This window comes from Cyprinus carpio, chromosome A20, assembly GCF_018340385.1.
Source record: "Cyprinus carpio isolate SPL01 chromosome A20, ASM1834038v1, whole genome shotgun sequence".
In the NCBI taxonomy this organism is placed as follows: domain Eukaryota; kingdom Metazoa; phylum Chordata; class Actinopteri; order Cypriniformes; family Cyprinidae; genus Cyprinus; species Cyprinus carpio.
The window spans coordinates 24,250,951-24,264,507 of NC_056591.1; the positions used below are offsets into that span (position 1 = coordinate 24,250,951).

The 13,557-nt window shown below is 34.1% G+C and overlaps 1 protein-coding gene, 1 long non-coding RNA gene and 1 pseudogene across 2 annotated transcripts; 2 read left to right on the plus strand and 1 right to left on the minus strand.

Moving 5' to 3' along the window:
• The first annotated feature begins 2,259 nt into the window (after nt 1-2,259).
• LOC122149086 lies at nt 2,260-3,602 on the plus strand (annotated as a pseudogene).
• Nucleotides 3,603-8,624: 5,022 nt separating this feature from the next.
• LOC109089743 (trace amine-associated receptor 4-like) lies at nt 8,625-9,659 on the plus strand. Its single transcript, XM_019103708.2, has one exon. The coding sequence runs from the start codon at nt 8,625-8,627 to the stop codon at nt 9,657-9,659; it is 1,035 nt and encodes a 344-aa protein (XP_018959253.1).
• A 1,303-nt stretch (nt 9,660-10,962) lies between these two features.
• On the minus strand, nt 10,963-13,083 carry LOC109086268. The gene is made up of 4 exons (XR_002017097.2): nt 12,470-13,083; nt 12,289-12,364; nt 11,425-11,765; nt 10,963-11,195 (listed from the first exon to the last, which is right to left on the minus strand). It is a non-coding gene; the product is annotated as an uncharacterized LOC109086268 (long non-coding RNA).
• Nucleotides 13,084-13,557: the final 474 nt, after the last annotated feature.

The following is a 13,557-nucleotide window of genomic DNA, read 5'->3' on the forward strand; positions in this document are numbered from 1 at the left end:
CCATTGCAGTAATATAAGCATTTCTTTACATTTTGAACACATGCTTGTTTTGAAATGGAGGAAGATGACCTTTGTAAAGCACTGTTAAGTCCATAATAAGTGCAATAGCCTATGCATTAGAGCATAAAAGGCGATGGGGCCGAGCAGTAGGACCTATTAGGGGTTGAAGAAAGTTGTGAACCTGCTGGTTTTGGGTAAAGTGCGGATCGGAAACAATACTCGTTTACATGGATACTCCTCAAGACTGTCATTCTGACGTGCTGTGTGTGCATTTGTTGATGAAGGCGCGAAAGAACGCTCAGTTTGGTAGCCCTTACTCATGTGCTTTCCGAGCCGAGCTGTGGCTTTGTGTGTGTGTGGCGGCGCAAACAGAAATGATCCATCACAACGGTAACACATTTCAATCTTTTTCAGAAAAGGTCTATCACAGCGTGTAAGTACCGCAGTGAAATATATTCTGTGCTGTCTCACACTTGAATGGCTTAAAACACTTTAATATTTAAACTGGCATGACTTTAATTTTAATAGGACGGCCATTCAAAACCCAAGAGTCTACCATGTGCATAGCAAATATATAGCAATATAGCAATAACTGCAGACAATAATTTTGGGCGGGAATTAATTTAAACACTGATATCGTATACCAATCATGTCTAAAGTGAATGTAAACAGGTGGGCCAAAAAATCGGATATGGTCAAAAGATCGGATATGTGCATTAAGACTTGCAGTGTCTTGATAGCTAAAATTAGCAATTAACCAGATGAACGATCTACAACTCTACAAATTAAACTCACTCATACTACCAAACACTTTTAAAACGTCATTCGAATTTGACAAAAAAAAAAAAAAGCGGTTTTAATGTGAACACTACCACTGGAAATCACTAGCTCTCCACTGAAATTAATAGAATCATGTTGTTTTGTCGCCGTGTGTCAATGGCGATGTGAACAGGTCTTTAGCAGTATGAAGCAAGAGTCATTTGCAGTGTGAATGAGGCTTAAAGGGGTCATGAATTGTTATTTTTTCAGAATGTTTCTTGAGGTGCACTTGTAATGTTGGTATGATTGTTTAATCAAAATGGTCAATTTAGAAATAAAAGGCCATTTTCTACCCTGATGTGTCTGCAGAGAGACTTGTTGTGAATGCCCACTAATGATTGGCTAACATCTTCACATATTAAATAAGTATTAGATGTGGAGCTCTCTTGAAAACTTTTTCTATGTTTTTACTATTATAGCTGTCGAAATTAAATAATTGTGAAAAGTGCTGATTAGCATTATTTTTAGATCTACTCTGGTTACATGAAAGATTTATTGTACCCCATGACAGACTGCTGAGCACTTGAATGCAGTGATCTCGACATTGCAACTCGAGTTCTGCACTCTCACGAATGCTTTTATCTTAACTAACAGTGCAAACATGATGTAAATAAGATTTACTGTGCAGTGTATTCTGCATCATTGATTATAATCTTGTGCTGTGTCATTGACAGCTCCAGCCATCATAAATGGAGTGTTCTTTGTATGCTTTCTGTATATAATTTAATCACAAATTAAATAAGAGAGAATGTGTAGTTGACTGTTTAGTCACTGGCTTGATTTACTGACACATAAACAGCTATAAATGATTTTGAGACAAAGAACATGAACTGCACATGAATCATTACTTAACAGAAATCACTGATCAGAGATTAGGCATTAGAATGAACATTGTTACTTACATGTTGTGTTATTACTGTCGGGTCCATATCTTACAATAAAAGTCTGTTTGGTGTGGTTTTTGAGAAAACAATTATTTTGATAATCGATTAATCTAACAATTATTAGTATGATTAAATCGACTAATTGTTGATTATTTCACTGATTAATCAGTAGACTCTGATTACTCGGATTTTGTAATTAGTTAAAATATTGAGTTCTATTCTAACAAATAAAAATAAAGGTAAGCGGCAATTTTTTGCTTGAAAACTTTTGTTCACTTACAAAATATTGCGTTCTTGAATTTTTTTTTTTGTTTTTTTTTTTTTTTTTTTTTTTTTTTGTTTTTTTTTTTTTTTCTTTTTTTTTTTTTTTTTTTTTTTTTTTTTTTTCCCAAGAAATTTTATATTTGCTTGAAAAAGCACAGGAATATTGTTTTTCCTCACAAAACAAAATACTGAAATATAATTTTTCCTCCCACCTAATTATTTATTTATTTCTTTATTTCAAACAATAAGTAATAACTATTTAAAGTATAAATTCCTTGCATTCTAGGTTGATTTCTATTTTTTTTATCACCTGTGTTTTTTTTTTGTAACTATGGGTAACGCTGACAGATGTAGGAGGGTTAACTTGAATCTCAGAGTATATATTGACAAGCCTGAGTCCATTTAACATATTAAATTGAGTGGGCATGTACTGTATTTATATTAATCTTTCTTTGCATATTTGTCTTTACCATGTCATTATTTATGAAATAATTCTAGGCACAATCTGGTCAATATTTGAGTGGCTTTTTACATTTACCAAACAAATATTGTGTTTCAGTTTTGCACATCAGTCACTATTTGAAGGAGACGTGATGATTGCAAATGAAACTGATATTGAGAATGTGTTTCTCTGCTATCCACTCCGACCGGACTCCTGTCCCAGTGCTCATCGACTTACCGTCCTTAAAGTGGTGATGTATGTTTTCATGCTGCTGATGATCCTCACAACAGTTTTTGGGAATCTGCTGATCATCATCTCCATCTCTCACTTCAAACAGCTTCAGTCTCCAACTCACTCTGATTGTTGACTGATTGTTCAGTCGCTGGCAGCTTGCGACTGTCTGCTGGGTTCTTTGGTCATGCCGTACAGTATGGTGCGATCTGTTGAAGGCTGCTGGTATCTGGGAGATGTTGTGTGTAAAGTGCATTCTAGTTTAGACATGACTTTCAGCATCTCTTCCATATTGCATCTCAGTTTAATTGCTATTGACAGGTACTGGGCCATTTGTGACCCTCTAAGATACAGAATGAGGGTCACAAATAACACTGTGACTGTATTTATTACCTTCACATGGCTGTTTTCATTTGTGTACAGCTTTTCTGTTGTGTTTACGGGGGTAAACAATGTTGGTTTAGAGGAACTTATATTGCAGATTTCTTGTTTTGGTGGCTGTGTTTTGTTTTTTAACAAAGAATGGGGCTTAATTTGTGCACTTTTTGTGTTTCTGATTCCAGGAACTATCATGAGTTCTCTGTACATGAGCATCTTCAATGTTGTGAAAAAACATGTCAAAGTCCTGTCAGAGAAAGTGTCTGTTGCCCCCACTGTAGGCAGTAATTGCCAAACCTCTTCACAGAGAGAGAGCAAAGCAGCTAAAACTCTGGCCATTGTCATGGGTGTTTTTTATCTCTGCTGGCTGCCTTTTTTTACTGCCACTGCTATTGACCCTTTCCTTAATTTTGTTACTCCTGTTGATGTTTTTGATGCTTTGGTTTGGTTTGGATATTTTAACTCCACTTGTAACCCCTTGATCTATGGCTGCTTTTATCCCCGCTTTCAGAAGGCCTTTAAGATACTCATATCCACTTTATATCTGTGGCATCAGTAAGTCACACACCTTGACATTTCAATGAATATGAATTTATATCAGCTTTACCACACAATTTTATCTTTTAATGAAATACCTAATATATGCATGAATACATTTTTTTGCACGTTAAGGTTTAATGACAATATTTATTTTTCATCCAGAATGAATATTGTCCTACTTTTATTATAATGTACACATGAGTAAACACTGTGCACATTTCTAAGATTTAATAACAAAGACTATTTTATTGTAATGCATTTTAACACCCGTTAGTCCAAACATGATTAAATATTTTGCTTATTCAACATTTTTCTTGAACGCTGTAATAAAGTATCTATTTTGGCTCATCCTAAGCATGTTGATGGGGCCTCCAGTCTTTTTTAATGTATTAGATGTAAGCAAATGTAAATAATTTGTACCAATACCTCAACAATGGTTTCTAAATTATATGTAAAATAAAGACGTTGTTCTCAGATATGGAAGTAATGTCTGTATGTTCTTTTATCAGGAAGAAAAGCATAGTTTTTGTTGTTGTTGTTTGTGATTCACGACCAAATATCTCTTACATTTTAAGGAAAAAAAAAAAATAATGAACCCTTTTTTGTTATATAAAATAAATATAAAAATAGTCTATTATGCTATTAAGTTAATGACTACTAATACTGTATTTATGTGTTCATGTTCAAGTAAAGTGGGTTAATTTGATGTGAGATTGTAAGAGATTGTGAGATTGATGTGACAGTAAACCATTCTGGGACTCTGTTTCATAAACGTAGATGAATGACTTAACAGTGAGAGTTGCTCACCTTTGAGAATCACACTGTCATTAAAAGTGAGAAATTATCATAAGTCCCCTGGGTACTGTTGTTGGCATAAAACAAGCATTGCATCATAACTGGTGTGTATGTGTACAGTATGACTGAGTGACATATATGGAAGTTCAAACGTGATCAATTACAGCAAAATATTAAATAACAATTGGATATCTAATTGTACTCTATATATACAGTATTACTGTATAGGGGCACTTGATATGAGACTTAGCTCAAAACTGTTAAACAGCATTTTAAAATCTTTTCTAATTATTATCATTTCAATTTTCATGACACAATTTAAGTTTTAAGAGGTTACATTGAATATTTACACTTTTACTGTCTGATTTTTATATACATTCATATAAATTGTAGCCTAAATCTAAAGTTCATCCTGGTATTATTTGTCATTTACCCATACGTGTACATTCATTATTGGGCACAAGATAGTTAAAGTTAATATGATTATTTAGGGCAGGGTTCCTCAGTTAGTTTTCAGACGAGGGCCAAATTCTGCCAACAATACCAAGACAAGGGCCACTGACCTATATATATATATATATATATATATATATATATATATATATATATATATATATATATTTTTATATTTTTTTTTATTTAAAAACAAAAATGTATCCTTTCATTGGATAATAAGAATTTAAATGGAGGGGAAATATCATTATGAAATTTTTCTCAAATACTTGTTGGTCACAATTATTGGCCCCCCTATAAAATTCTTATGAGTAAAATATCTCTGAAGTATATTCCCATTCATATTCACAATTTTGAGCACTCCAGCATGATTATAAACATGAAATCATCCAGCTCTGGCTTCCTCTTTCACAGAAATATAAAGAGGAGGGAAAGCAAAGCCCAAATTCCCTTAATCATCCATCACAATGAGAAAAACCAAAGAATATATTTCTGATGTGCAGCAAAAGATAACTGAGCTTCACAAATTGGTGAAGTGGCTTTAAGAAAAGAGCTAGAGCAGTGGAAACTCCCATTTCCACCATCAGGGCAATGATTAAGAATTTCCAACCAACAGAAAATGTTACAAAACTGCCTGGAAGAGGACGTGTGTCTATATCGTCCTAATGTGCGGTGAGAAGGAGAGTTTGAGTAGCTAAAGACTCTCCAAGGGTCACAGCTGGAGAATTGCAGAAAATAGTTGAGCCTTTGGTTCAGAAAACCTTTAAAAAATTGTCAAACAGAACCCATATCACCACATGTTGTCTGAGAGGGTTACAAGAAAAATTCTCCTGGCTCATTCAAAAACAAACTAAAGCATATTCAGTTATCAGCCATGACTGGAACTTTAAATGGGACTAGCTTCTATGATCAGATGAAACTAAAAAATTTGCTTTTTAGCAGCAAACACTCAAGATGTGTTTGGTGAACACAGAGAAAAAAAGTACCCCATGTGTACAATGAAATATACTGCTGTATTTTTTGATGTTGTGGGCCTATATTTCTGCTGGAGGTCCTGGACATCTTGTTTAGATGCATGGCATCATGGATTCTATCAAATACCAACAGATAAAAAATCAGTAAGTGACTGACTCTGTTAGAAATCTTATAATAGGCCATGTTTGGATCTTCCAACCATAGAATAACCCCAAACACAAACATCAAAAACAACACAGAAATGGGTCACTGAGCTCAAAACCAAGCTTCTGCTATGGCCATTCCAGTCCTCTGACCTGAACCCTACGGAAAATGAGAGGAGTGAACTGAAGAAAAGAAGCACCAATGGAGCTGGGAATCTAAAGGGTCTGGAGTGATTCTGGATGAAGGAATGATCTCTGATCTCTTGTCAGGTGTTCTCGAACCTCATCAGGCATTATACGTAGGAGAAAATTTAGACCTGTTAAACTGGCAATTGGAGGTTTCAAAAAGTATTGAATAAAAGGGGGCCATTAATTGTGGCCAATGTGTATTAGAGAAAAACATTTACTTCATAATGATATTTCCCCCATTTTTAATTCTTATTATCCAATGAAAGCATACATTTGTGTGAATTTTTAAAATAAAAGACCAAAAGGATTAACAATGCAGATGAATTTTCACAGCCTTTTTTGATCATATTTACCAAGGGGGCCAATATTTTTGGCCTCAACTGTATATATATATATATATATATATTATATATATATATATATATATATATATATATATATATATATATATATATATATATATAATTACAATTATTATTGCTTTTGTTAAAATAATCAAAAGATGGTCACACGATAAATATTCAGATTTTTTTCCCACAGTGGTCTGTTTTATTCCAAAAATTATGAACATTTTTGCATTTAGATACAGAATAACTTTGCCTGCTGAATATTAAAGACAAATGAACAAAGAAAAAATCTGTATCTCCATGTCTTCCATGCAAATCAACTGTTCCTGCTCATCTCCAGACTGGATCTCTTCTCTCCACTTTCCCTAATTGCAGATTCAATTATTAGATCAGTCAGCATTACTATTTTTATACTTAGATTTTTGTTGTGATCAAACTGTAACACCGTGTGTCCCAAACAGACGTGACGCGATATAAAAAGTATCCTTTCCATGTAGTTTGTGTTTTAACCACCTGCGACATCGACACGTGTCTCGGTGACAATAAAGCGACACGGAATTCTATTTTAGAATTTATTTATTTTTTTCTGCGACGTCGCGGCGGCAGGAACAACATACAAAATATGACAGTGATAATCTCAGGTAATGATTATGTGCTTTATTCAATGTTAAAAGTGCCTAATATGAGTTTGAATATTATTTTGCGTGAATCTATAGTCGTAGTGAAAGCAACAATAGATATTTTACCTCAGATCTTGAAAATAAATTAGGCTAAAGAAAACTTACTTTAAAACTGTGAACCAACATCCATAACAATATCACTCACTCACTCACTCACTCACTCAAAACTGTTCAGTCGCTCACGTTCGGTGTAGAATATGTAAGTTAATGTCGCTTTCTAATGCTGCGTACTGGGTACTGAAGGAAATAAAATTGAAGCCTTTTTTTTTCCAACGTGTCTGTGACTGGGTATCACCATTATTCCGACCAACGGAAATTATAGTAAAAACATTCTACAGAATTAAATTAGAAAAGGAGAAAAAGATTAAAAGTGTACCAGCATACATAATATTACATTAAGAAAGGATTTCAGTGTGTTTCTGTGGGTTAATATGCAAATTCACAGTCCAGTTCAAATACATAAATAATACAAATCCTTCTGAATTAAAAACCAGCCATAATCAGGCTAAATATGTGTTGTGCGCACACAGTATTAACTAGATTTGTAGGCTTTCATAAGTACTGGAGCACAGGCCCCTCATTATAAAGTGTCCTTATATATTAATACTAGTATGGATATCAGGACATAAATGTCTCTCCCTGCAGTAGAGTATCGTTCACAATCTACACGCACATCGGCTTCATCGCTGACAAACGATAGAAGTCATGTGCAAGCTTTCCCTACAACGGACTGTCGTTAAATATCACCTCATCCAGAACTCTCTTCTGTCTTATAAAGTTACTCGTGGAAAAAAGCTGCAAATGATTCAGCGTGTTTGTGAACTCTCCGAAAGAATCAAACTTAATCACAAATAAATTAAAATCTTTTTGCAATCCGTTTGGCCGATTCAAAAGAGTGATTAATTCGCGATCCTGGCATCGTTAGTTTAAACAGTTGATATCAACATGAAAGCTGAAATAAAGAAAAACGACTCTCACGTCGGTATGCGGTATTCTGCATCATCAGAAAGTATTTATAAGTAGGCTAAGTTTACTCGGTCACAGTCACAGCAGTATTTAACTGCACTTGTTCCCCAGTAAAAAGTATAGCAATGCTTCTGATATTTACCTTATGAATAAATTCGAAATGAAAAAATAAAACTGAATGAATTAACGAATGTTGTATTTATTTATTTATTTATTGTCACCACATGGGGTCACTCCGTGTATCACAGTTACTGCACAATTTTATTGCATATTCAAATGTTTATGCGAGTAAGGGCGTTACCCGTTTTGGATTCTTGAGTACATATATAACACAAACTAGATTTCTGATTCCTTATATGTCGTATCATCATCTTCTTATGTGCATGTACTGTATATCATTTTCTTTGTATTTTGGTCTCTCTGACCGTGGTTGATTATCTGTGTGATTTTTTTTTTTTTTTTACATTTACAAAGGAAAGTTTGTGTTTTGATCTTGTGTACCAGATTATATCTTAGTTATGACTTTAAATGAAACTGGCATTTACCCTGAGAATGTGTTTCTCTGCTATCCACTCCTGCCGGACTCCTGTCCCAGAGCTCACCGCCTCCCTGCACTTAAAGTGGCGATGTATGTTTTCATGGTGCTGATGATCCTCACAACAGTTTTTGGGAACCTGCTGATCATCATCTCCATCTCTCAGTTCAAACAGCTTCAGTCTCCAACTCATCTGATTGTTCGCTCTCTGGCTGCCAGCGATTGTCTGCTGGGTTCTTTGGTCATGCCGTACAGTATGGTGCGATCTGTTGAAGGCTGCTGGTATCTGGGGGATGTTGTGTGTAAAGTGCATTCTAGTTTGGACATGACTTTCAGCATCTCTTCTTTAATACATCTCAGTTTAATATCTGTCGACAGGTACATGGCCATTTGTGACCCCCTGAGGTACAAAATGAGGGTCACAAACAACATTGTGTCTGTATTTACTACCTTCACATGGCTTTTTTCATTTCTCTACAGCTTTTCTATTGTGTTTTCAGGGGTAAACAAAATTGGCTTGGAGTCGTTCATCATGCAGGTTTACTGTGTGGGAAGTTGTGTTTTGTTTTTTAACAAACAATGGGGTCTTATTTGTTCACTTCTCACATTCTTTCTTCCCGGGACGATTATGAGCTCTCTGTATATGGAAATCTTTCATGTTGCACGAAAACATGCAAAAGTTATGTCAGAAAGAGTGACTGTGATGGCAACAGGAGGGTTGAAGATCCAAAGCTCTACTGAAAGAGAAGGAAAGGCAGCTAAAACTCTGGCCATTGTCATGGGTGTTTTTTATTTCTGCTGGTTGCCTTTTTTTACTGCCACTGCTGTAGATCCTTTCCTCAATTTTGTGACTCCTGGTGATGTGTTTGATGCTTTGGTTTGGTTTGGATACTTTAATTCCACTTGTAACCCACTAATCTATGGTTTCTTCTATCCTCGCTTTCAGAAAGCTTTTAAAATTCTCATATCCACTTATATCTGTGGCTGCAATGACTCAAGCACCTTGATACTTGAATGAATTTAAATTTGTTCATTAAAAATAAGCATGTTAATGCTATTGTAAGAAATTATTTGGCCTGACCTGCATTTTCTCTGAAGGTCTTCACAAACAGACTAACCATCTGGATTATTGAAATATTGACAAAACTAAAATATTTATATTTTGTTGTAAAAATAAAATGCTTTTTACTGCAAATACTGATGTTTATGTGACATGCAAAAGTTATTTTAGCTTTTAGTTAATATAGGTCATCAGTGTTTTTTAAATGATTTAACATTAAGTTATTTAATGTTGGGTTTACATAACTAAGTATAAGACATGTTTTTACTCAACTATTAATATAAAAAAGTAATCGAAACATTGTCTTTTCAGAATTCTGTCTAAAAGTGTTCATCAATCACAGTCCCCTGCCTTATAAAACTGTATTATTTAGACTAGAATGCATGTTCCTGTGGCTCAGTGGTAGAGCATTGCGTTAGTAGCGCAAAACGGTAGTGGGTTCAATTCCCAGGGAACACACATACTGATAAGGTGTCTGGTGTTAATGTATGTGTTTTGAGTGGATTTGGTTTAAGTTGTTTTGTATATGAGTGAATGTAATGTAAATATGTCAGTTCCATTGCTTTGTCTCAAGATGCACACCAGTAATAATTTTCAGCCCTGCAATCAACCTTGAGTTCAGGTTTGCGTATGGCAAATTTAGGAAAGCTATTTAATTTTCTAATTTTCCTAATTTTCTCCTGGCTTAATCTAAACCCTGTCTGCAAAACTAGGTCCTTTGCTATTATTTTGTATTATTTAGTGTGCATTTGTCTCCATCTTGTGGACAATATTTGGACAGGGGACATTTTTTTGACTAAGAAAGTGAGGCAATCTGGTTGTCATATTGCTAATATTAAAATTCAGAGCTTTTCAGCCTTGCTGCTTGTGACCTACTGTCCTGCAGAGTTTAGCTCTAATCAAACACATCTGAAACAGCCTAATCAAGCTCTTTAGGATCACATGAAAACACACATGCAGCAGTGCTTTAGGTTGGAACTTTAAACAAAACGTATAAGACATACTTATACTACTTTATGAAAAGACAGAGGAGTGTTGCAACACATTTTTGTTTCTTTTTAAGTTTTATGTTTCAAAATTTTTTTTTAACATCATATTACCATATATAGGTCTATATGCTACTATCAAATTAGTTTTGTAATGTAGAACATATACGTAGAACATATATGTACCTAAGCTGTATGAATGTCAAGTACAAATGCAATTTCAAAAATATTCTCTTTTAAAAGATCAGCAGTGAAAAATTACCACAGACACATTGCAATGCTCATCATTTATTAATTCATGATGTATGAGCTGATGCTCATATTCTTCACCATTTATTCAGATTTTTTCTCAGGTTGTACACGTTGGCATGTCAGGCATTTCTCTTGAACATTGCCACCATGTCTTGGCATCTGGCATACACCCTCACAGCAGAGTGATCTTGTGTAAGGGTGCTCCGATTAGGATTTTTGGAGCCGATCATCGATCGTCATTCACGGGAAGCAATATCTGCGCATTTTGAGAGGGAAAGACAGAGAGAGAGCGCACACACAGTGATTCACTCAGGCTGTTTGTGAAATTATGACTCAGAAAGTTGAGCAAAATTAATTTAATTACTACACAATTTAAAGAATTTTATTGAAAAAGCTTTGACTCAGCTCTCACTATAAGCTAGTAAGATAACTACAATGTAATCTGTTTATTTTTTTTATCTGCTATATATGATCAAAAGGCTTACCGTCGTGCCAGTGTCATCCTAAGCTAGCGTGGACCCAGTGCGAGGTAGGGAGCGTTCCAGGTTGGGGTTGGGGGCCAACTGCCCCATCGGTCTGTTCCCTAAAGTGCAGGGCACAGTGCAGCTGTACCAGTTGCACCACCCTAAGGACGGCCTTGCGTTGTCTTTAGCAAGGCAGTCTTTGTGGGCCAGTTGCAGTGAACATTTTTAGTTGCTCACACAGCTTTGTTTACTGTTCCACTGAGTCCGCTCTGGCACTCGAACCGCCAGAAAGAGATTTCACAAAGAGAGATGTGTTTGCCTTAAAGTGTTGTATGCAGTCTGGAGGTGGTTCTAGTTGTTCCCTGCATGAGAGAGAGATAGACTTAAAGATATTTACACTTATTTATTTATTTTTTTGTCAATAAGTAAAAAAAAAAAAATTAAAAAAAAAAACTTTTTGTCAGATATTCAGTTTGGATTTGATGCCTTTTAATAAGGTTTAGTCTTGGTCCTGTAGTGGGCCTAACCTTTTCACAGACTGTGATGATGTTTCCACAGTTATTAACATTATAAATAGCAATTTTTATATTTAAATTAAAACATTTGTTTATGTTATTAGGCTACATGTCAGTTTCATTTAGTTTCATTGTATTTTGTTTTTGTTTTCATTGTCTCCTGTTATTACACTCTTTAAAAGAATGGTTCTTTATTGGCATTGATGTGCTCAGAAGGTTCTTTATAGTGGAAAAAGGTTCTTTAGATTTTTTAAATGTTCTCCACAATAAGAAAATAATGGTTCTTAGGGAAACAAACGGTGCTAAAGTACACTCACAGTGTGCTGTAATACTACTGAAAAATCATGACTAAACTTTATACCGAACATACCGAAAGCTTTCAAGAGCATTCCTGCTCTTAATCATCTTTATGACGGTTCCACCTGCTCCAGACCAACATACAACACCTGAAATTACATGTGAAATGTGACATTTAATATCATTTAAATTATATATTATTCTACAAAACACTTGTGCATGTTGTTTTAACAATATTTTATTAAATAACTTACAAGTTTTGTTGTGGGCAAAACACATGAAGATCTCTCTCCGGGAAACTACTGAATAATGGACAAAATTATTATTTCTGAGAACTGTAGCCATGCCAATTGTGTAAAAGCTGTCCCTCACTGTCAAATGTTTGTAGATATTTTAAAGTGTTTCTCAATACTGCCCCTGGTGGCCCTGCACTATGGCTTCCCAACCCTACCCTGATGTAAAACAAGGAGCAGGATTGAGAAACTAAGATTTTTTATTTTTAACTATTTTATTTATTAAATTTATTTTATTTTATTTTTATTTTAAGTATTTATAATATTTATATAATTAATAGAAATGGTGCTTATATAGTAATAATAGTATTTATATAATTAATTTGTCGAATTTAAAATAGAAATCCACATTTGAATGCAAAAACGTTGCATTCGAATATAATTATGCGTTAGAATTCTGTTGTGGCCTCATGAGAGAAGCAAAATAATGATGATAATATTTAAGTAAAAAATTCGAATTTAGTATTTCAGCCATTTTGACACCTCTAATACATTTATACTATATTGGTAATAGAATCATCACTAATATAAATTTGATCAAATATTTTTGAAATGATCCTTTTCACAAATTCACATAAAAATTCTTTTAATAAATATAAACCAAATTTCTTTAGTACTTCAGAAATAATAATGTCGTACATTATGTTCATCTGAAAAAAGAAAGTTAATGCAAGTTATTAGACAATGATAAAGTGCTTCCAATACTTAAACTTAAAACAATAGACTTAATTGTTGAGTATAAAATGTAAAATAAATATTTGTTTGTCATCTGGTCGATTATATATATATTATTATATATATATATATATATATATATATATATATATATATATATATATATATATATATATATATATATATATATATATATATATATATATCCATACTTAAGTCATTTTAATCACGTTTCATATTAATGCGCTGCTTTCATTGACGCACACAAACACACACATCACTCGCACACTTCTGAACACTGCCCCACGACTTAAATAGCTTCAATGCTGGGTCACTACGTTAGATTTGTCAGCAACGATGAGATAAAATTGCTG